The sequence below is a fragment of the Quercus robur genome, chromosome 6 (assembly GCF_932294415.1).
Source record: "Quercus robur chromosome 6, dhQueRobu3.1, whole genome shotgun sequence".
Taxonomy (NCBI): Eukaryota; Viridiplantae; Streptophyta; class Magnoliopsida; order Fagales; family Fagaceae; genus Quercus; species Quercus robur.
This window is the reverse complement of record NC_065539.1, coordinates 42,544,854-42,566,804: the sequence shown is the minus strand read 5'-3', so window position 1 is coordinate 42,566,804 and position 21,951 is coordinate 42,544,854. Positions and strand designations below refer to the sequence as shown.

Sequence of the window (21,951 nt, the reverse complement as noted above, 5' to 3'; positions counted from 1 at the left end):
TCCTGGTCAAAGGCCTTGATAATTCGCCATAATAAAACCTTTTTGTAACGAAACGTAAATAACCCGCCCCGGAAACAATTTAAAGAGGCGAAATTTAAAAGTTGTAAAAACGAAAACCAGCGTCGACGCATTATATATATACACACAAATACAAAATCAAATCCGAAATGGAATTTCCATATATATAAAGTGGAAAGACAGACAAAAAAAACCCCTCCTGCACGCTGCACCTGGTTGCATACGTACGCCTACTTTGTGTTTTGTAGCAAGCAGACATCAAAATCAAAATCATAATCAAAAATCAACCAAAGTCACCACCAAGAAACAACACAAGTAGAAGAAAAAAGAAGCACAAGTAGAAGGAAAACCCCTTTCTCTCCTCTTCTCCTTTTCTTTCTTTTCCTTTCCACCCAATCAATCGTTTACTTCACAGACCTCTCTTTCCTCGATTCTAGGGTAACCTTTTTCTTCAACAAGCTTGAAAGAGAAAGAGAGAGAGCGCGAGAGAGAGAGAGATATTTTTTTTTTTACTTTTTTAACTTTTTTTTCTTTGTGAATTGGGCGAGTCGACTCAGTGGAACATGTACTTCTCGGGTGATCCGTCGACTCGGAAGCGAGTCGATTTGGGAGGTCGGAGTTCGAAGGAGAGAGATAGACAGAAGCTTCTGGAACAGACCAGATTGGAGCGGAACCGCCGATTGTGGTTGCGCCAGCAAAACTCCGCTGCCCTCAAAATTCAGGTTCGCTTTTTTGCTTTTGCTTGCTCTTGCTTTCGATCTTCAAATTTAGAGTCTCGGTTTTGTTTGCAAATTGATTCTGGTTTTTGAGACTGTGTGAAGTACTATTAGGTAATCGATTTTAGATGCTTGCATTGCTGAAATTATCTTCGTGCTTTTACATGTGCTTACTTGATCTTCGAATTTAGTTGTTTTTATCGCGAATTTGTTCTGGTTTTGAGCTAAGGAACATAATTTGGTAGAGGCCATGTGGTATTCGGTAATCGGATTTTGAGACTTAATTTTAATGCTTCTTGCTGCTCTTTTCGAATTTAGTCGATTTCTCACGAATTGATTATACTTGTTACTTAGGGAATTGAAAATTTGGTAGTTTCGGTGAGAAAACTATTAGGTAGTGGATTTGAAATTAATTTTAATGCTTACAGTTACATTGAAACGGATTTTTTTTTTCGTGCTTTTAGGTGTGCTTATTTGATCTTCAAATTTAGTTGTTTTATCGCAAATTGGTCTTGGTTTTTAGAGTTAATTAGAATGCTTATGTTGCTGCATTTTTTTTTTCCCATACTTTAATGCGTGCTTCAATCTTCTAATTTGTTAATTTTGTCATAAATTGTTTATACTTGTTAAGTGAGGAATTGAAAATTAGGTAGAGGGTGTGTGATATGTGGTAATGGATTTGAGACACAATGCTGTAATGACACATTTGTTTATGCTTTTACGTGCGGTACTATGATCTTCAAGTTTAGTTGTTTTATCGCAAATTGAGTCTCATTTTCAGGGTAAAGAGCTGAAAATCTGGTAGTGGCTATGTGAAAAGTGCAAGGTGTTATTAGGTTAATGCTTAAAATGACACATTTGGTTCATGCTTTTACCCGTGCTTCTTTGATCTTCAATTTTAGTTGTTTGTCATTGCAAATTGATTCTGGTTTTTAGCGTAAGGAGCTGAAAATTTGGTAGAGACCACGTGGAAAGGGTGTGTGATATTTGGCAATGGATTTGAGACTCAAGGCTTACAGTGCCATATTTGGTTCATTCTTTTATGTCTGCTTCAATCTTTGAACTTAGTTGTTTTGTTGCAAATTATATATACTTGTTAGCATAAGGAATTGAAAGTTTGCTTGTTACTATATGAAGGGGTGTGTACATTAGGCAATGGATTTGAAAGTTAATTTTAATGCATATATTGTGGTGTTTTTAGTGTAATTTTTTACATCAAGTCTTGGAATTGGGAATGCAACGAATTGAATTGACAGTTTTGAAGTTTGTTGTTAGACTAAATTGTGGTTTCAACTGGGACACTATGTAGTCCATACTTTATGAATTTTGATGCGCTAGATGAGTGGATGATGTGGAAGAGAGAGAGAGAGAGGCTTGGTTATCAAAGAGTTGATAATAACTAATTTTTAATGTAACAACATTGTGACTGGGAATTGGATTCTTTGATGACCTCCATGGATACCATTTACGGTATGGTTATTAGGGGGATTGGGGAGGATAAGATGTGCTGGAAACAAGATCAGAAAAAGGGCTTCAAGGTTGGTACTTTCTACCATCTTCTGGGTGCCTCTCCAAGCATCAATCTTTCCCTTGGAAAATCATTTGGAGATCAAAGGCCTTGTTGAGAGTAACCTTTTTTTGTATGGACTGTTGCTTTGGGTAAGATTTTGACAATTGACAACTTAAGGTTGAGGAAAATAAGGATTACAGATTGGTGTTATATTTGCAAATGTAATGGTGAATCTGTTGATCACCTTTTGCTACGCTGCTCTATTGCTTTAGACTTATGGTCCATGATATTGGGTTTGTTTGGAGTTCAATGGGTGATGCCAAAATCTGTTTTAGAGCTTTTAGCTTGTTGGTAAGGTCGATGTGTTCGTAATCGGAATAGTCATATTTGGATGATCATCCCCCTTGCTTGATGTGGTGCATTTGGAGGGAAAGGAATAGCAGGAGTTTTGAAGACACCGGGAATTCTATGCTTGATCTCAAGTTATTCTTTTTTAGAACCTTATTGGATTGGTTGTCATCCATGAGGAACTCTTCTTTATTTTCTGTTGTTGATTTACTAGATTTATTTAACTTTTGTAACTGATTGTTTACCCCAGTATATTTCCTGTATACTTGGGTGACTCATTTTTTATGATTTATACAATTTTACTACTTATAAAAATAAATGTAACAACATTGGGACATATTTAAGGGGAAATTATTTTCAGAGTAGTTTTGCTAGATGGAGTGGTTGGATAATAATATTATTATATTTTTTATAAGTAAAACTAGAAGCGATTTTGTAATAATAATAATAATATTATTATTAAAATTAAGTCCTTATTATGTTAGGAATGGAATGTGATATGATCTGAAGATGCTGACTGAGTGTTCACATTGTTTTGATGGAAGTGCAAGGGAATGTAATAAAAATTAAACATTACCTGGAAAATCTAAATGTAATATGTGTGTAAGTAATGAGATGGTGTGAAAATAGAGAGAACAGATTGTCAAATGCTGATCATAATTGATTTCTGAAAAAAGAGAGAAAAGTGAAAATTATAGGTCATAGCTAGCAATAGTAGTGCTGTCATACTCTTTCATCTATTGTTATATGTATAAGCATATATTATGTTATTTAATTATTTGGCCTTTCTCTCTCCTACGCATATTCGATGTGATCATTTGTTTTTCTTGATAAGTACATACTTGATGCGATCATTGTAGAAAAGGAAAAAAGAAAAAAAGAAAAGTTAAAAATATTTTTTAGTTATATTTGGTCTGGCCAATAATGCTCTAAGTAGATTTGTGCAACATAAACCTACTAATCATTCTGTTGAATAAAATTAGTAGGGCTAAGGTTCCCACAAAAGTAGTTTTTTCATGTGGACATCCAGTAGAGGAAAGATTCTTACAATGGATGATCTTTAAAAAAGAATTTTTGTGTTGTAGAGTGGTGTTGCATGTACAAGAAGAGTACGGAGTCCATATATTCCTTTATCCTTCATTGGGATTTTGCATTATACTCTATGGTTGGTAGTAATTTGTTTGTTCGGTATTCATTGGTTTTTGGTTAAGAAGGGTTTCAAATTGTTGGCTTGTTGGAAAGGGGGTTTTGGAAGACATCGTAGTGTTGGTATCTAGGGTTTCAAATTGTTTTTCTTCCCCCTCTTTCGCTTTCTTGTGTACACAACTAGTGTATTGGGATTGCTTTTTACCTTTAATAAATTTATTTACTTATCAAAAAAAAAAAAAAAAAAAAACTGTGCATCATGTGGACTATTTGGAGAGAGCGCAACAATTGTACATGTGAAGGGATAAAAAGATGTCCTTACTCTCTACGTATGATTGGATGGTTGATTTAAGTGGTCAACTTTTTTTTTTTTCCCTAATTCAGTGGAATTTCTGGATTTATGTAACTTTAGATAATTTTGTAGCAACTCTGGTGCACTTCCTGTGTACATGGGTTGCGATGTTTATCATTTCAGTAAAAAAAATTACTGTTATATACATATAAAAAAAAGCGTTGAAGGTGTAGCTAGCATCTAGATTGCCTAATAAGAATGTACACTATTTGTTAGAATTATGGTTAAGTGATTAAGCTCACCATTTCCTAATAGCTTAAGCTTTTGGGATAATTGGTAATTTAACATAGTATTAGAGCAGGAGATCCCGAGTTCGATCCCTATCTTCACTCTACCTCCCATTTAAAATGTTAAATTCCCACTTGTTGGGCCCCCACTTACTAAGGGGAAGTTTAGGCCCACAAGTGAGGGGGAGTGTTAGAATTATGGTTAAGTGATTAAACTCGCCATTTCCTAATAGTTTAAGCTTTTGTGACAATTGGTAATTTAACATTATTATCGGAACCTTTTTATTTTCTAAAAACAATGTCAATTATTTTAAAGAAGTGTGTAATAAAACATAGCATCCACATATTACTTAAAAAAAAAAAAATAGCATCCTTATACTTGTTAATGAAAATCAGATTGGACCATCTAGATCCATTTTGAGTGGAGTTATTATTTCACGTGTCAAAATACACATGATATTCCTATCTTGTAATTTATTTTGGGTTTTGTTTTTGGATTTGAGCCTTGGACTTTTATGATTTAGTCGTGTCTAACATTTATAGGATGAATTTTATTGGATGCTTGTGCAAATATGAAATCATGAACTGATATTTGCTCACTTATTCGGTGAAATAGCTAGGCACCGTGCAATACCTTTTCAATAGTTGAGATAAAAAATTAAAAGGTTAACTTTTAATCTCAGCCATTGGATTCAAAAGGTTAAAAGTAAATGTTGAAATTTTTTGTGAATGATTTAGGGGTATTGTACGGTGCAATAGCCCTAGCTATGGCAATTTGCACTGGATCCAAATCCCACTTGTTGTATAATAATCTAGTTAGTAGTTTACATTATAATTTTGATTTAAAGAGCATGCAGCTATTGGCTTTACTGAGGTTGTTCTCTATGTGGGCAATGAAAATAAGTTTCATGAATCTCTTGCATTGTGTTGACTGATTACTAACTGCAGAAATGCTTCAGAGGGAGAAGGGCAGTAAAAGCTGAACATTTTAAGGTGCGAGAGCAGTTCTATGGAACTTATGGGAAGTGCTGCCAAAATGTAGACAGGTAGCAGTGTTAGATCCTTGTTGACATTACAAATTTGTTTAATTGCTTCTTTGCTTGTAGTTTCCCCTAATATATATTTGGTAGTATGTTGTGCAATGGCTTTGCTTGAACCGTGCATCTTCTTTATATTGAATGAATTCTTCCACTTGATCAATCAGGCATTGTTTTAGCCCGGATTCAGAGTTCCTTCGCCAGTTACTTTTTTTCTTTAATGCACGAAAAGATGATGATTTTGCAATTCTTGTGGAGACATGCCGATTACTTGTGCAATTCATTCAAGATAGTGGTAAGTTTCATCAGTGTGCCTTCTCAAAGATTTGTCTTTTGTACAAGTTGTTTGAGTAATTTTGTTATGCAATAAACTTTAGTGTGATGAAAGGGATGATTTGTACATATTTTTGAAAAAAAGGACAACACGCATACTGAAGCAGTTCTCCACTTTGTATTTAGTACTTATCATGATATTGAAGCATGTGATTGGTTTTTGCTCTTCGTTGTACGTCTGAAATGTGATCTGATAATGTTTACAGTATCTGATTGGAATCTTTGCTGCTTCTGCATGTGTCGCTTTGCTGCTTAGAATCTTTGTTTGATGGTTTTAACAATATCTGATCATGCAACAGGGGACACCGTGAGCCTCTTTGCAGGCAGGGATTATTCATCTAATCATGCTTTGGTGGACTACAGAGTGAAGCAGCTTGCATATGCTTGTGTTGAGGCCGTGCATCAGAATAGGTTGGCTATATTAACTCCCCTCCCCACTCCCACAAAATTTGCAAAATTGCTGAGATTCAGTTCTTTAGAATGCAAGAGTTTATTGCATCTTTATGTGTGAGCTTGTTATGTTCACTTATTATATATGGCTGGCATCAAAATTTTCATATACTTTTTATATGAAATCACCATTGTCAGTCATTCATCCTAAGCGTTAACTGGAGTCATTTTATTCTGCACACCACAGTATTGTTTCTTTACAAGCAAAATAATGGTTCTTGAATGTTGTCTTTCTTCAACCCCCTTCTGTATCTAAGAGCTACAGTGATACACAGGCTTTATACTTTTAGAAGGGAGCTATATCTGTATTTAAATACATATAAGATACAATACTCCTCATATAGTATTCGATACGTTTTTCATAAATATTTACAATATTTAAACTTATTAGTTTTAACTTTTGAAAGGTATCTGATCCTTGTTGGATACACAATGGGAATCCAATACTCGGTAAGTATCAGATAGGCCTTGGCATAAGGTTATGAAGCTCTTTGGTATAGAATAAAAAAGTACACGACTGAAAACAACTAAGGGTGTGCCCTATGTTTTGACTAACACGTAATTAAGAATAGTTACATGACTAAACTATAACAAAATAACCAATGGGTATGTACCAGTCTAACAAAAAATTGTTCGGATGTGAGAAAAGATTTATTTTTCAGTAAATCCATGTGTTACTGTGTCCTGCTAGTTTTTTTTTTCTTGTATCATCGTATCTGTATTTTATCATTTCCTTTTTATGTGTTTTTTAATCTAAGAGTATAATGAAGTTATTGGATAGACAATACTTTTTAAATTAATAACTTCAAAATTTTTTCTTCCTTTGTTTGTGTTGCTGTTAAATGCAAGTGTTGCTTATTTGTTTTGTTGGACAGGAATCGATTGAAGGAGCAACTATTAATGAAACCCGAGGAATCTAGCATCTCAATGACTCTCTTGCTGGAAGCGGTAGTTTCATTGATAGATCCAAAACTTCCATGGGTTTGTAACATAGTTGGCTATCTTTTGCAAAGAAAGACATTCAGTCTGTTTAGGGAGATTGCTCTTGCATGGAAGGTATGTTTTTATCAGCATCTATTTCTTCATTTTTTTTCCTTGTTTTCTTCTAGTTTGGTTTATCCTATAGAAGGCATTTCTTATATGTGAGGCTCTCCCCCCTAATTTGCTTCTTTGTCCCCAAATCTTTGGTGTTAAGGAGTGTGTTCTTTGTAATAGGTGAGTATCCTAACACTGCAAGTTCTGATGGTCGTCAAAGTATGTTGAAAGCCATTATATTTGACTTTTTTTTTACTTGACACCCTAAGATTATTGTTAGGGGCCTTTCATTAGCCTTATTGAGTATGTTTCCAAATGGATATGCTATTCAGTCATACATAAGTCCCAAAATTTTTGAAGTTGGCTATGGTTTCTCAACAGATTTGTCAGGGTTGGCCACATGTATTCTTTCCCCCAATCTATTCTATCTGAAGTTATAGTTTCTGCTACTTCTTAATTGACATGTCATTTTTAACTACAGCTATGTTGTTTTTGGTCTTCCTCTACCTTTTTTTGTTCCCTTGACTTGAATCAACTCACTCTTTCTTATGGGTGCATTAGTCGCCCTCCTTTGAATATGACCAAACCATCTTAAGCGACTTTCCCTCATCATTTTATCAATAGGGACCACCTATCTTCAAGAGGATTTCCTCATTTTGAATCCTATTATTTTGTGTATTTCTACTATTTATCCATCTTAACATTCTCATTTCAGCTACACTTATTTTATGAATATGTTGCTTCTTAACAATCCAACAATTAGTTCATAGAGCATAGCTAATCTTATAACAATCTTATAAAATTTTCCCCTTAACTTTAGACCTTGGCGTTGGATAACTTATTGGAATTGTTTCTAATTTTGTGAAATTTTATATTTGGAGATTAAATTTCAGGGCGGGATGCTAGAACCAAATCTATCTACAGTTCTAATCTGGTTTTTTGTGGTTATGAGCAAATGTTTGCTTCTGTTTGAATTTCAAGTAACTGATAAGAGTGAATGGAAGTTTGAGATGAAAGTCATTTGAACAATTTCACTAATATTTCTTTGCTTTTGAGTTGGAAAATTGGATATACTGTGGGATCTCTCCTTTTGTTAATAGTATACTTCTTCTTATTCTTTTTATTTATTTATTTATATATATATATATATATTTAATTTTTAATGCCAGAAATCCAAACATGGTTTGTTAGACTATTCATTGGTTAAGACATATGGTGTCATATAAATTTTTTCTGATACTTCTTTGAGTTCACATATTATTGATTGTTTCTAGTTTTAGTATCTACAGGTGTGAGTTTGCATTTTAAGTTTCATGGACATGGTTTTATGGCATAATCAAGTTTGTAAGATGGGAAATGGTTGGATTTGTTGGATGTCTTTACTCCTCTAAACCAAACATTTAAGTGTTACTTTTTTCAAAGTAAATTATTAGAGTAATATTTAAGGTTGTTTCAGACATAATGTTTTTTCTGTGCATAATGACGGTACGAAATTTAGCCTGCCTGATGCTACATCATAGGCACATTGGGAATGTAAATAATTGTAATTGTATAAATATTAAATGACTGCAATGATGCAAATTGTCAGGTTTTATTTTCTTGGAGCTGCCGACTACAGTGACTGCAGTTTATTTGTTTTTAAATGAGTAAAACAAGTATGTAACTCAATGACAAATTTCTTTACCTGTTCTATCTCTAATAAATCAAGATAACCATTCATTCTTGATGTTTGCTAACAAAGGATATTTCTGAGTTCCCGGTTGCTTGATTGATTTTTGGTAGGTTCTACTTCACATAACGTATTAACTATTGATCTTAGAATGTGATTTCTACTGTCAAGTTAACAGGCATCTCTATGGCTAAGAAAGAAAGATATGAAGCTGAAAGAAGAATAAATAGGCACTAAAAGATTTGATTGATGTTATAAAGCCTTCAGTTTTATAGTGATTCCATTTCCCCTTCTTACTGGCTGGTGCAAAGATAGAATTAAACTAAACTTTTATTCTATATATCAATGAACTTGATCTGAATGTTTCTGGACATTATATAGTATCTTAGAACTATCAAAATCAAAATCAAGGAATGTGAGAAGACAAATTCAGTCATGGTGATATCTAGCTATGTTATTGTTCTCTCTCTATTGTTTTGCTTCTCATTGCTGGAATGTATGTCACTAGTATCAATCATCTTCTCATGATTGGTTTAACTTGTCCAGTGATCTTGTTTCTAGAGATTGTTCTTTTTATTCTATATTGGTCTTTCCATAATGCATTCACATATACTGTGCTTGAAAGTATCTTTTTATGCTCTGCAGGAAAGTACAAAGATTGCTGCTTCCAATGGGAAAGTGTCGTCGTTGGAGCATGTGCTTGCCCTTGTAATTCCTCACATTGGTCGGAAGCCATGCACTTGTCCAAATATTGATCCACAATGGAGTTTTTCATCCCAGATTCTTACAATTCCTTTCTTATGGAAGTTTTTCCCATACTTAAAAAAGGTAGCAATTTTTTTGATTGCCCTCTTGTGGGGACTTAATAGTTATTGTTTTTAATTTCATTTGGTACTTAGTGGAGGTACAAAGTACTCAAGAGCCCCTGGGTTATTTTTAATAAAGTCCACTCTAATAGATTCTGCTTAATGTAACAAATTGTAGATTTTCCTGGTTTATTTCCTACTTAAGCTGCAGGACTGCTGGGTGGTCTTCATCTATATATATATATATTTTTTTTTGGGAATTACTTTTTTCCTGTTAATTATTGTCAAGGCTTGTCTTCTGATCTAACTCAAGTGATCTTTTGCCATCTAGGTTTTTGCAACAAGGGGCCTAAGCCAACATTACCTTCATCAGATGGCATTTTGTGTGCAAAAGTGTGCTAATGTACTTCCTAATGATATATCCGCTGAATTTCCTGGTTATGCCTGTCTTCTTGGAAATATTTTAGAAACTGCTGGAGTTGCTTTATCCCAGCCTAACTGCTCATTTGAAATGGTAAGCAACTGTTACAAATTATGATTAGATTGCCATCTGTTGTTCTTCATTATGCTTTAAATTCTTCGGTACTTCATTAAGAATGAAAATAGTAGAATTTGTGGGTATGCTTTCATTTTATATTTATTTTCCTTTAAAGGATTGGATTCCTTGGGTTTATTAGGTTTTGGAACAAGTAAGGCTGTTCTTTGACATGATCAAGTTGTGCAGTGATTCTGTTAGGTTTTGAAGCTAATTTGATTTATTTTGTTTTACTTGATCAGGCTGTTGACCTTGCTGCTGTTACAACGTTTTTGTTAGAGGAACTTCCTTCCATGAAATCATCTAGTAGAGAGAGTAAGGAAACTATGGCTCTTTCTTATTATATGCTTGAGTCTCTCTCCCTCTCTCCATCCTCACTCTCTTGAATTCATGACTTGATACTTGCTACAAGTTTTCAAGTTAGAAAGCTATCATGTAATCTGGTTATTTTCCCTTTTTCTAATTGTTATTTGCTTTGTATATTATTTCTTTTTGTTCAATTTTTATTTTTATTTTTTATTTTTTTCTGTTTTATTGACAAATTAAATTTGGTAATACAACTTGTGTAAGTGTAATCGTGGTACCTGCTAAGAGTCTTGTAGCTCAACTAGTTGGTACCTCTTGATGTTTCCAATGGAGAAATCCAGAGTTCAAAACCCCCCACCCACCCCCAACTGTCGAATTATCAAAAAGTGTAATTGTGTTAACTTTTATCCTTTTCTTTCAAAAACTTGATTGAAATATTTATGTTTGCTTCAGGTCCCATGCTGGTTGACGATGATATGATTATAGATGATGAAGTAACAGAAGTAATTTTGAATAGGGATTTGGAACAACAGATATGCAATGCTATGGATCCCCGCTTTCTTCTACAACTGGTATTGCCTTCTTGACACTTCATATTAGTCTTCAAAATGAAAAATTTACATTAATAAAAATCTCTTCTTAATTGTAACAAAACTTGGAATTCTTTGCTGTCTGGTGCAGACAAATTTGTTATTTGGAGGAATTTCACTTGCCGGTAATTCACACGATGGACCAGATGATAAAGAGGTGGCAGCTGTTGGTGCAGCTTGTGCTTTTCTACATGTCACTTTCAACACTTTACCTCTTGAACGAATCATGACTGTACTAGCTTACAGAACTGAACTCGTTTCCGTGCTTTGGAATTTTATGAAGCGCTGCCATGAGAATCAGAAATGGTCATCTTTGTCACAGCAGTTATCATATCTATCAGGAGATGCTCCTGGTTGGCTGCTACCCCTGGCTGTGTTCTGTCCAGTGTACAAGTAAGAGGCCTTGTTCAATTCTGGTAGTTCCTTGTAATACAGTATTTTATGGATGTGCAGTTATCTATCTATTCTTACTCTTGTTTTTGTATTGTATTTGATGTTGAATTGACTTCTAGCTGTTTCTGAGGTTGATACAAGTTGAATTAACCTGTCTAACTCCTCTTGGTTAACCAGGCACATGCTTACAATAGTTGATAATGAGGAGTTCTATGAGCAGGAGAAGCCACTGTCGTTGAAGGATATTAGATGTCTTATCATTATTCTAAGACAGGTAATGTTGGAAAATCTGCATCTTAAGGCACATTTGGAAATGTGAAGTACTTTATAAACTTGTTCCTGAAAGACACTTTTTGGATGTCTGGATACTTTTGAAATTCATATCCTTTGGCCAGACGGTGCCATTGGTGTATGGATCAGCAATTATAGAACTGTGATTGGTTGTCTTTTATTGGTATGATAACCATGATCCGTAGTAGTGTGTAGGCCACCTACCACCTATTTGTTTAACAGCTATAACTGGTAATATTAGATTGCGATCATTTCAATTGACATTGTTGTAATACGCACTATGCCATTTTCTGCAGGCCCTATGGCAGCTTTTATGGGTAAATCCTACAACCCCATCAAATTCCATGAAATTTGCCACGAAGACCTCTTCCAATAAGAGGCATACTGAGGAATTCATTCAAGAAAGGGTTGGCATTGTGGCATCTGAGCTCCTCTCACAGGTACATTTAAGCATGGGTTCTTGAATATCTGTGATGTTATTTGGTAAATCATATTTCCTACTTAGAAGTCATCATATGTTGTTTTTTTAGGCTTTCGATTATTTGTCATTACGGGTTATGGGTACTATATTTTTCTTCATTATTGCTAAGGATTTTTAAGTTGCGTTGGACCAAAATTATGACATATAGATAATATTGGGCTCTGTTTTGCTTTTGCACTTCTAATTTATTGTATAAACTATTGTCATAGTTGCAAGATTGGAACAACAGACGGCAGTTTACATCCCCCAGTGACTTCCATGCTGATGGTGTTAATGAATTCTTTATTTCTCAGGTGATAGATTCTCTCTTGCATCTTGACACTCCTAGAACAAAAATCTATGGTTCTGGTTTTCAAACCTTTTCTTGTTTTTATATTTTTTTTGCCAGGCTGTAATGGAAAATACACGAGCAAATGACATATTGAAGCAAGCTCCTTTCTTGGTACCATTTACGAGCAGGGTTAAAATATTCAATGTAAGTGGTTAACTGTTTACACTCAGTTTCAAGATGGGAGTGTCATTAATTGTGAATGATAGAATTGACTGTGTGTAAACAATAGTTGTTTTTTGGATTTCCCTTTTTAGATAAGTAATTATTATTTTTAAAGTCAAGTGACTGAACTAATTCTGAATTGCTTTTTATTTTTATTTTTTAAAGTGTCTGTAACTATTTTCTTTCAATCCATTTATCAGTCACAGTTAACAACAGTCCGGCAAAGACATGGGTCTAATTCTGTTTTTAGTAGAAATCGATTCAGAATACGAAGGGATCATATTCTGGAAGATGCCTATAATCAGATGAGTGCATTGTCTGAAGAAGATCTTCGAGGAGTGGTAAGTCCCTTTTTGTCTTTATGTCTATAACATATTCACATTTGCTATCTGTAGTTCTAAATCTTTGTTGTGTCATAGAAAGACAACTATATGTTTGCTGTTATTTAGTACCAGACTAATTACGGTGGGCTGTTTACTTACAGATTCGTGTAACATTTGTCAATGAATTTGGAGTTGAGGAAGCTGGCATCGATGGTGGTGGAATTTTCAAGGATTTCATGGAGAATATCACTCGAGCAGCTTTTGATGTCCAGTATGGTTTATTTAAGGTTGTATTTAAGTGCCCTATATGAGTCAATAACTAACTTTGAGATATTTTTGGTGGTTAGGAAAAGATGTGGCACCCACCAGTAACAGTTTTTCTTGCAGGAAACATATTTTCCCAAAATGTTGCCTCGCGTCATGAGAAAGTTAAGATCGGGTTACCTCAAAGTTTTCTTGTAAACCAAAAATGGAGTCTAAAGGAAGCATTAGTTGTTACTGGAGATATTTTAAGAAAATACATGTAGGTCAAAGTTCAGTTGCTAACTCCCCAAGTCGCACAAAACCTTATAGAACATTTCAACTTTTTTATCTAGTCGTACAACAAATTGAGAGTTTGGCAAATTACAGTGAATAGTACTTTAAAGCTCAGGGTTTATAAAGCATGCACAGTAAATTGTAGAGTTTTATTCTTAAAAGCTCAAGATTTGAGCTTTTTCTAAAACCACAGAAAAGCTTTATGGGTCTTAAAGCCCTTTTCCCCACTTTTACACACCCCTTTTCCTCCAAAAAAAGCGCTTTCGAGTTTTTAAAGCTCTTCAATGCACAACCATATAAGCCCACAATCTGGGAGGCATTCATCTTAAATCAATGCACCATTTTGATACTACATCTAGTCCTGATGGCCAACTTTAAGAATTTGCAGTCCAAATACTTATTAATGTCTACTGATTTTTCCTCATTGTAAATATGTGCCTTGTGTTCTACTGATCCTCTGCTTGGATTTTATATCCAGGAAACAACCGATCACTTGCTCTACCCTAATCCTGGATCGGGAATGATACATGAACAGCATCTCCAATTTTTCCATTTTCTTGGAACTCTTCTTGCAAAGGTAAGATATGTGTTCCCTTGCTAGTGCATTCTTTCTGTCATATGTTAGGGACCTGCATTTGGTTGGCTGAGACTTGAAGAGCATCCAATGCGATGCTCTTCAAGTATTGACTAAAGAATAGATAAATAAAGGCAACTTGCCTAGTTATCCCTTTTCATTGAGAAGGCAATTTATGAGAAGCAGTTTGGTCAGAAAGAAACGATGAAGCATGCAAATGACACGACTAACATGAATTGATTTTTTTATTATCAGTTAAGGTGACTTTATCAGCTGCTTCTGAGCAGCAGTAAAATGCTATTGGGATAGGCTGCTCAATCAGCTTACTTTAATACTCCAATATAAAGTTATTTAAATTTTGGATGATTTTAATTTGTCTTTGTGCTAATTTAATTCCTTCTATTCTTTCTGATGCGACCTAATGTAGCTTGTCCTTGTAGGCTATGTTTGAAGGCATTCTTGTTGATATACCATTTGCAACCTTTTTCTTGAGCAAATTAAAGCAGAAGTAAGGTTTCAAAATGACTTCCTGCTTTATTCATTTCAATAGCTTGTTTGCTTTTTCATTTTTTTTCCTCTGAATTATTTATGGCTATAGTTGAATCATGTTACAATCTGCACCTGAAATGGGCAAATCAAAGTTACTTAAGCATACCAAAGTTTGTGCTAAAACATAATATACTGGGGAAAAAGACTGGAGGTTTTAAAAGCTGGATCATATCTGCTGCAGATGCGGGTATATACCGATTGAAAAAATATGATAGGGTTCACTTTTTTGTATTGAAGATTCATGAGAAACGACAAAAATGTATTAATTTATAGCCAATATTTTTAGGGTTACTTCACCTTATAGTTGATCCGAAGCCTTTACTATTACACTTTTGGAGATGACAATTAGGTGAATCAGATTTGGGCCCACTTTTTCCCCAACACCCATTATTGCACTTCTGCTCCTGCTTTTTTTGAATGTGCTATTGTGTCACACGTTCATTTATCAACTGTGAGATTGTTATACACCTGACTGGTATTTTCCATTTTTTGACATCTATGGATTTATGTACAAATAATAATTATTATTATTTTTTTTGAATTTTATTGTTTATGATCCCCAAAAAATTGTATTTGACCACACATTTTCTCCTCCTCTTCTACTACTATATATGTTTAAAGGCACTAACCATGAGTCTTTCAGTGAGTTAAGAGTGATAATCAATGTAATAGTTCCAGTGGCAAATTTAGTTCACAATGATGTTGTTGGTAGAATTTGGCTTCTGCCATCATTATGATCACACAAGGGGGGAGAGAGAGAGAGAGAGAGAGAGAGAGAGATTCTATCTCGTTATTGTATATAAAATGAATGAACTGATGAATGCGACATGCTATACTTGCTGTGGATTGCCAATGCCATTAAGTAATTCTGGAGATTTAGTAGCTTTATTATATGTAATTAGTAGCACCCCTAGTATTGGAGTTGAATAAATTGTGGGAAATGTCTAACGTTTTCACATTTCTCCTCTTTGATTTTTTTTCATGACGAATCATATTTAATGTTTTCCCTGCAGTATCATATCTGACATGTTCTTTTTTCTTTTTGAATAGGTATAATTATTTGAATGACTTGCCGTCATTGGACCCAGAATTGTATCGCCATCTTATTTTCTTGAAGGTAATGTTTTGCTGTCTTCCCCTCATATTTTCATGTCTTATGCTATTGTTAAATTTGGCTGACAGGCCTACATATTTTTTCATATCGTCATTCGTGTCTCTGTTACAACATAGCAAAACTATACCAGATCTGACCAACTGCCCATCCTACCTCCTCTTCATGGTTTTAGAGATGCCTGGTTTGTTACCTTTAGTCTAATCTTAGAAAGAGCAAGGCCGCTATAATCAGAGAGAAGAAAAGAATGATTCTAATATCATGACCAATTTCATGGATGACCTGTGCTTATTTAGTTTATGGTCTGCATCATCTCTTTTCTTGTAAAATTGATAAGGCGCTTGTAGTGGGTTATGTGATATCCATACTTGGACCATTGCTACAGGGAAGTCAATGGCATTCTTTACAAGTTTTGGAAGTTGGGACCCTTTTACTTATTGTTGATTTTTAAAATCTTAGTCTTTACTTTTGTGTTTCCCCACTATGTTTATAATTAAAAGGCCAATGCCTGATTACTAATTCTTTTTACCCTTTATTTTCACTCAAATGAATTTTTAGATTAGTGTTGCATGCAGATGATCATTTACCTCCATTTTCTCTCCTTTAAAAAAAAAAATGGAGGGGAGAGGGGAGTGAGCCCTTCTTTGCTTGATAAGGAAAATTAGAAGGGATATTTATATTTCCATAGGGCATCCTTTCACACCCTCACTGGTTATTCTAACCGGAAGCACTCTCTCTTTGCTCATTTATTGTGACAGCATTATGAAGGTGACATTTCAGAGTTGGAACTGTATTTTGTTATTGTCAATAATGAATATGGAGAGCAAACAGAAGATGACCTACTTCCAGGAGGAAGAAACTTGCGTGTTACTAATGAGAATGTTATTACATTTATTCATCTTGTAGCCAATCACCGTTTGAATTATCAGGTAGTGTAATCCTCTTCATTAGTTCAAGTTTCATCCCAGACTGTATCTTCTTTTATATTGTTATGACATGATTAATAATATTGCTTTCAGATACGTCAACAAAGTTCTCATTTCTTGAGGGGTTTTCAGCAACTTATACAGAAAGATTGGATTGACATGTTTAATGAGCATGAACTGCAGGTACTGTTGTCCACTCTATCTTCATAAGTTATGCTTTGTTGCATGAAACTGTCATCATATTATTTACTTCTAGCTGGGAATTGCTTTTGAAGGGATCTATTCAGGTGAATGCATTACAATATAAATAACAGATAATAAAAGTAAAGTTGCTCATCATTTAAAAAAAATTAATTAATGGTCCTAATGGTTGATCTGTGAACTAAGATATTTGGATGTGGTTATCATTGTGAAGCCTGCAGCTTCAGGTACAATGTTTTTTCTGGACCATTAACCTGCTTTGCTTTCTTTTGTTTTTCTTCCTTTGCTGGAAAATCCATTGTATTAGAGCAACCACAGAAAGTCGTGTCTTGCTCAGAAATAGTGTAAACAGTCCAACAAAAAAATACAGTGATTTCACCCATACTGACTTATTCCAAATTGTAGTGTTAGGAATCCAGATGATTTGTTCTCATCTGTTGTATGTTCTAGTTGTTATTTTTTTATTGATAGTTCAACCCTGATATACATGCTATGATATGTTTTCCTGCCATCTCATAATTTCAGATGAAAATCATAGTTACCCGCCACTTGGTGGTGGCTTCATCTATCCAAGAATGTACTTTGTGTTTGAGCACTTAAAATGAATTACAAAACTTTATCACCTATAATAGCAATGCACTTGAGCTCTGATTCAAATTGCACTTCCTCCCCTTGTAAGAGCAAGGTGGAGGGTGAAAATATAATAGCATCGCATTTGTCACTTGAGGGCAAGTGCATGATGTTGCAACTTGCAATATGACAATTTATTTTCTTTCTTTTAGAAATTTAATGTATCATATTGGTCTTTACATCCCACTTTGACACTTTTTTTTTTCTTTTTTCCAGCTTCTGATTTCAGGTTCACTTGAAAGCTTGGATGTTGATGATCTACGATTGCACACTAATTATGCGGGTGGCTATCATAAAGTAAGATTCCATTTTAATTTTATCTTTTTATTGATGTACTCAACAAAGTGGCTTTAAGTATATGTATGGCACAGTATAAATCCATTTATAGTTTGTTGTGTTTGTTGTAGTGTCTTTGTAGTTACTTGATTGTTTATATGTATTCTCCTAGATGGTTCTTGCCCAAGATGAACTTAGTGATCACTACATAGATACTGCCTTCTGCTCTTTTTTTGTCATTAAAATAGCAACTGGGCTGCATGTGCTTTCTCAAGGGCATAATGAAGAGTTAGACTTCTTGCTGCTAAGCTCTCTGGCATTTTGAATTACTAGAGTTTTTATCACAAATTGCGTGATCGTATTTCTAGGTTTCATTCCAATGAAGCATACAATTTAATGTAGATATTTATTATGCATAAGTTTTACATGGCATGATAACAAGATGACATTTAAAACATATACTATTGCCCATTTTACGGAACCAAAATTTGGTTTCTTATGCTTTCCAATTGCAATTACTAAATTTTTATTGTTCAAGCAGGAGCATTATGTCATAGAGATGTTCTGGGAAGTCCTCAAAAGCTTTTCATTGGAAAATCAAAAGAAATTCCTGAAGTGAGTTATATAATCTACCATAACATCCATTCTGTTTATTTATGCAGGCTGCTTTAATTTTATGTATTTTGTTAGCTTTTAAAAAAATGCATATTAAAAAGGATGATTAACTAGATTGGAGTTTTTTCAGGTTTGTGACTGGGTGCTCACGAGGACCCCTCCTTGGATTCAAATATCTTGAGCCTTTATTTTGCATACAAAGGTAATTGTTTGACCGATTTTACTTTGATAAGGGGAATTATAATATTTGATCTTGCCAAGAGCCTTGCAGCTCAATTGGTTGGCATCTCTTGGTGTTTCCAATGGAGGCATCGAGTGTTCAAATCCCCCCACTCCAATTGTAATTATAGAATTATCAAAAAAATTATGGTATTTGATCGTAGCCGAATGGCTTTGAGAGTGTCTGTCAAATCTTTTCCCCACCTCTTTCTCTCCCTCTCTCTAGTTTGACCGTTTGTTTGCCTCTCTTATTTAGGGCTGCTGGTAATGCTTCTGAGGAGGCTCTCGACCGGTTACCAACATCAGCTACTTGTATGAATCTTCTAAAGCTTCCACCATATAGAAGGTTTGTCCCAGTCCTAAATTCCTTTCTGGAAATGCAACGAGTTTTTCTTGGGACCATATAGTGTCTTCTTTCCCATAAACAAGATTTGGAGTTATGGGTTCAACCTCAAGCACTTATGTAGTCATATATATTCTAAAGATCCTGCCATATTACTAGAAGATAACAATCAAAGTAAAACAAATGAAAAAGAATGAGTATTGTACTATATGCATATGGTACTTTCAATAGCACAATTTATAACCTCACCAGAAATAGGTTGTAAGTCAGCCTTCTTTGATAAGTGCAATCATTCCAATATATTAATCTAAGAATTATTATGTTGTTTAATTATGTACTTGTTTGTGAATGACATAAGTGTAACCCATGGTTTCATGGAGGGTTTGGCACAGTCCTTTATTTTTGGAAGATACACATGCAGTTAGGAATATGACATTTAAAGTTTCTAAAATCTTCTAAACTTTCACTCTCTTTTGTGGATGTCTACCGCTTGCCACATCTTGCCAGCAAACTCTGATCATCTGATCATTTGGACCAGTTTTGGCATCGATTTTTTTTTTTCTCACTTAAGGACCTACATGCTTTCATTAGCACTTCCTTTCCTACTGAAAGAAGGCCCAACGCAATTGTAGCCAAATATCTAAATTCATAATCAGCCTAAGAATAGATATTTCTTTTTAAAGAAAAAATTTCTGAACTGTTTACTTTGCCTCATTATTTGTTCTTGTCAATTGTTGTCTCTTATTTCTTGTGTCACTTTCTATTGAAGATTATTCATTCTCTGATGACATGCTTTTTTTACAGCAAAGAGCAACTGGAAACAAAGTTGCTATATGCTATAAATGCTGATGCTGGTTTTGATTTGAGCTGATTGACCCACATGACAACCATGCCAAATGTATGTCAAGTGGAGGAAAACTGTCGGTAGACAGTCTGTGACTCTGATCTGTGTCATCGGTTTTATGTTTCTGCATTCTTGGAAGTGTCAATGACCATCAGAACTTCCTAGAAGACTACAAAGATCAAAAGGCAGAGTGTAGGCTGATTAAATTGGCATGTAAATGATATTCTGGCCAGCCTGCTTATTTAAGTTCAAAATGTACATAAGTGATATCTATAAAATAGATCGGCATTGTGTAGTGCAGGCATGCAGGACTAGTTGGTCTAATGAATGTGATCTTTTTGTAGACTCTAATTTTTTTTTAAAGGTCTCTTATATGTTTGTGTAAATGAGAAGGGATGACCACGACTATCAAAAGAAAAAAGCAAAAAGAAAAAAAAGAATAAAAAAATGAAGTGATGACCACATGTAAGTAGGTCTTTGTAGAAAATTCAGTGCTTAGGCAGTTTTCTAATTTTTCCACCTTTTTTTTTGTCCCTATCTTACATATATATGATGTGTTGTAAATTAGAGGAACGAAGGAGTCTCATATCTCTAATATGCTCAGTTGCTCGCATTGTAAACCGATTTAATAACTATTATTGTGGCATAATAATGATTTTTATTTCGTCTTTTTGTTGGTTGAGCCACTTGGGAACCAAATTTCGAGAACATATTATTTGTATTAATGTTGTTTCTCCTGTGTGAAATCCTTGTTATGAAATTTTGAATGATGTCCTCTCTTTCTGCTTCATCTGTTTCAGTTATTGGCCTCCAGAAAGACTGTTACACTACGCTACATTATAAGCTTATAAGTAGGAGATAATTTGAAGCTATTAAAAAAAAAAGGTAGCCATGTATTATTACATTGGCATTTTAGCTAAAGAGTATGTTTTATATGGTTGCTTTTTAATAGTTTTACCGTGATCAGTAGCAACATTCCAAGACGTGTTTACCTAGTTCATTTCATGGGAAAACCTGGGTTCTAATTTCGTGAATATAGTCTCTCTAAACTAATTTGGAAAAAAACCCTTTAAACTCCCCATGTATTTTTGTATTGAGTGTGGATTTTGAAAATCTAATCGTATATTTTTATTATATCCTTAATGTTTGCAAAATTTCAAGAAAATTAAAGATCAATTGCTATATCATTAGACAAATGTAAAAATTTCAAATTTTTGTGATTTAAAATTGTGTATAAAAAATAAGTTTATTGATTGAATAATAAGTCAAATTCAATTTGAATGAAATTTGATATACATTTTAAGAACATAAAGAGTATCAAATTCAACGGTTAAATTTTTAAAATTCACACTAAAAAAAGAAACATATGAGAAGTTTGAAACTTCTCTCCAAACTAGTTTTGAAAGAAATTTTGTCCCCGTCTCTACTTATTTTAAAGGAATTAAAAAAAAAAAAATTTAAGAGAGCAGATTACTTGTTAATATTGATATTATTATTAGGTTTATTGCTATTATTACGCTTGTTTCGTATTGTTTTTTACTTTATTGCATTTGCCTCAGCAAAAAGGTGACTAAAATCTTGCTAGCATTGCATTGCTCGGATTCCCATTTAGATCGCACTTGTTAACGAATATTAAGGGGTTGTTTGGATTGCAAGTTTCTATAACTCAATTCTCAATTTCCATAACTCATAACTCAAAAATGGTGGGACCCATAGCAAAAAGGTTGTTTGGAAAACGATAACTCTGTTTTCATAACTCATAACTCAATGGCATTTTCGTAAATAAACACACATGGAGGGACCCACAGTCGCAACTTTTGACAACCTTTTGACTTTTTTTTTTTTTTTTTAAATTTTTAGCTTCGGTGAGTTTGGGTATTGAAAAAAAAAAAAAAAAAAAAAAATGGCTGCACCGGCTGACAGGTATGGGCCCACAAATAGTGTGAAAAATATTGAGTGATGGAAATTGGGTGATGATGTCAAACGGGTGTGAAAAATTGAGTGATGAGTTATGAGTTATGAGTGATGAGTGATGAGTGATGGAAATTGAGTGATGAAAAAACCTTG

The 21,951-nt window shown here is 34.2% G+C and overlaps 1 protein-coding gene across 1 annotated transcript; it reads left to right on the top strand.

The window, feature by feature from the left end:
- The first annotated feature begins 249 nt into the window (after nt 1-249).
- Nucleotides 250-20,556, top strand: LOC126688850 (E3 ubiquitin-protein ligase UPL6). The gene is made up of 26 exons (XM_050383726.1): nt 250-740; nt 5,266-5,363; nt 5,522-5,649; nt 5,987-6,098; nt 7,013-7,193; nt 9,487-9,669; nt 9,979-10,161; nt 10,425-10,497; nt 10,942-11,060; nt 11,170-11,471; nt 11,649-11,745; nt 12,059-12,202; nt 12,453-12,536; nt 12,632-12,718; nt 12,937-13,077; nt 13,221-13,346; nt 14,075-14,173; nt 14,611-14,678; nt 15,770-15,836; nt 16,589-16,759; nt 16,850-16,939; nt 17,804-17,884; nt 18,405-18,478; nt 18,609-18,680; nt 18,954-19,043; nt 19,845-20,556. Exons 1-26 carry the CDS (start codon nt 582-584, stop codon nt 19,909-19,911), a joined length of 3,096 nt encoding a protein of 1,031 aa, XP_050239683.1. The 5' UTR covers nt 250-581; the 3' UTR covers nt 19,912-20,556.
- The last annotated feature ends 1,395 nt before the right edge of the window (nt 20,557-21,951 follow it).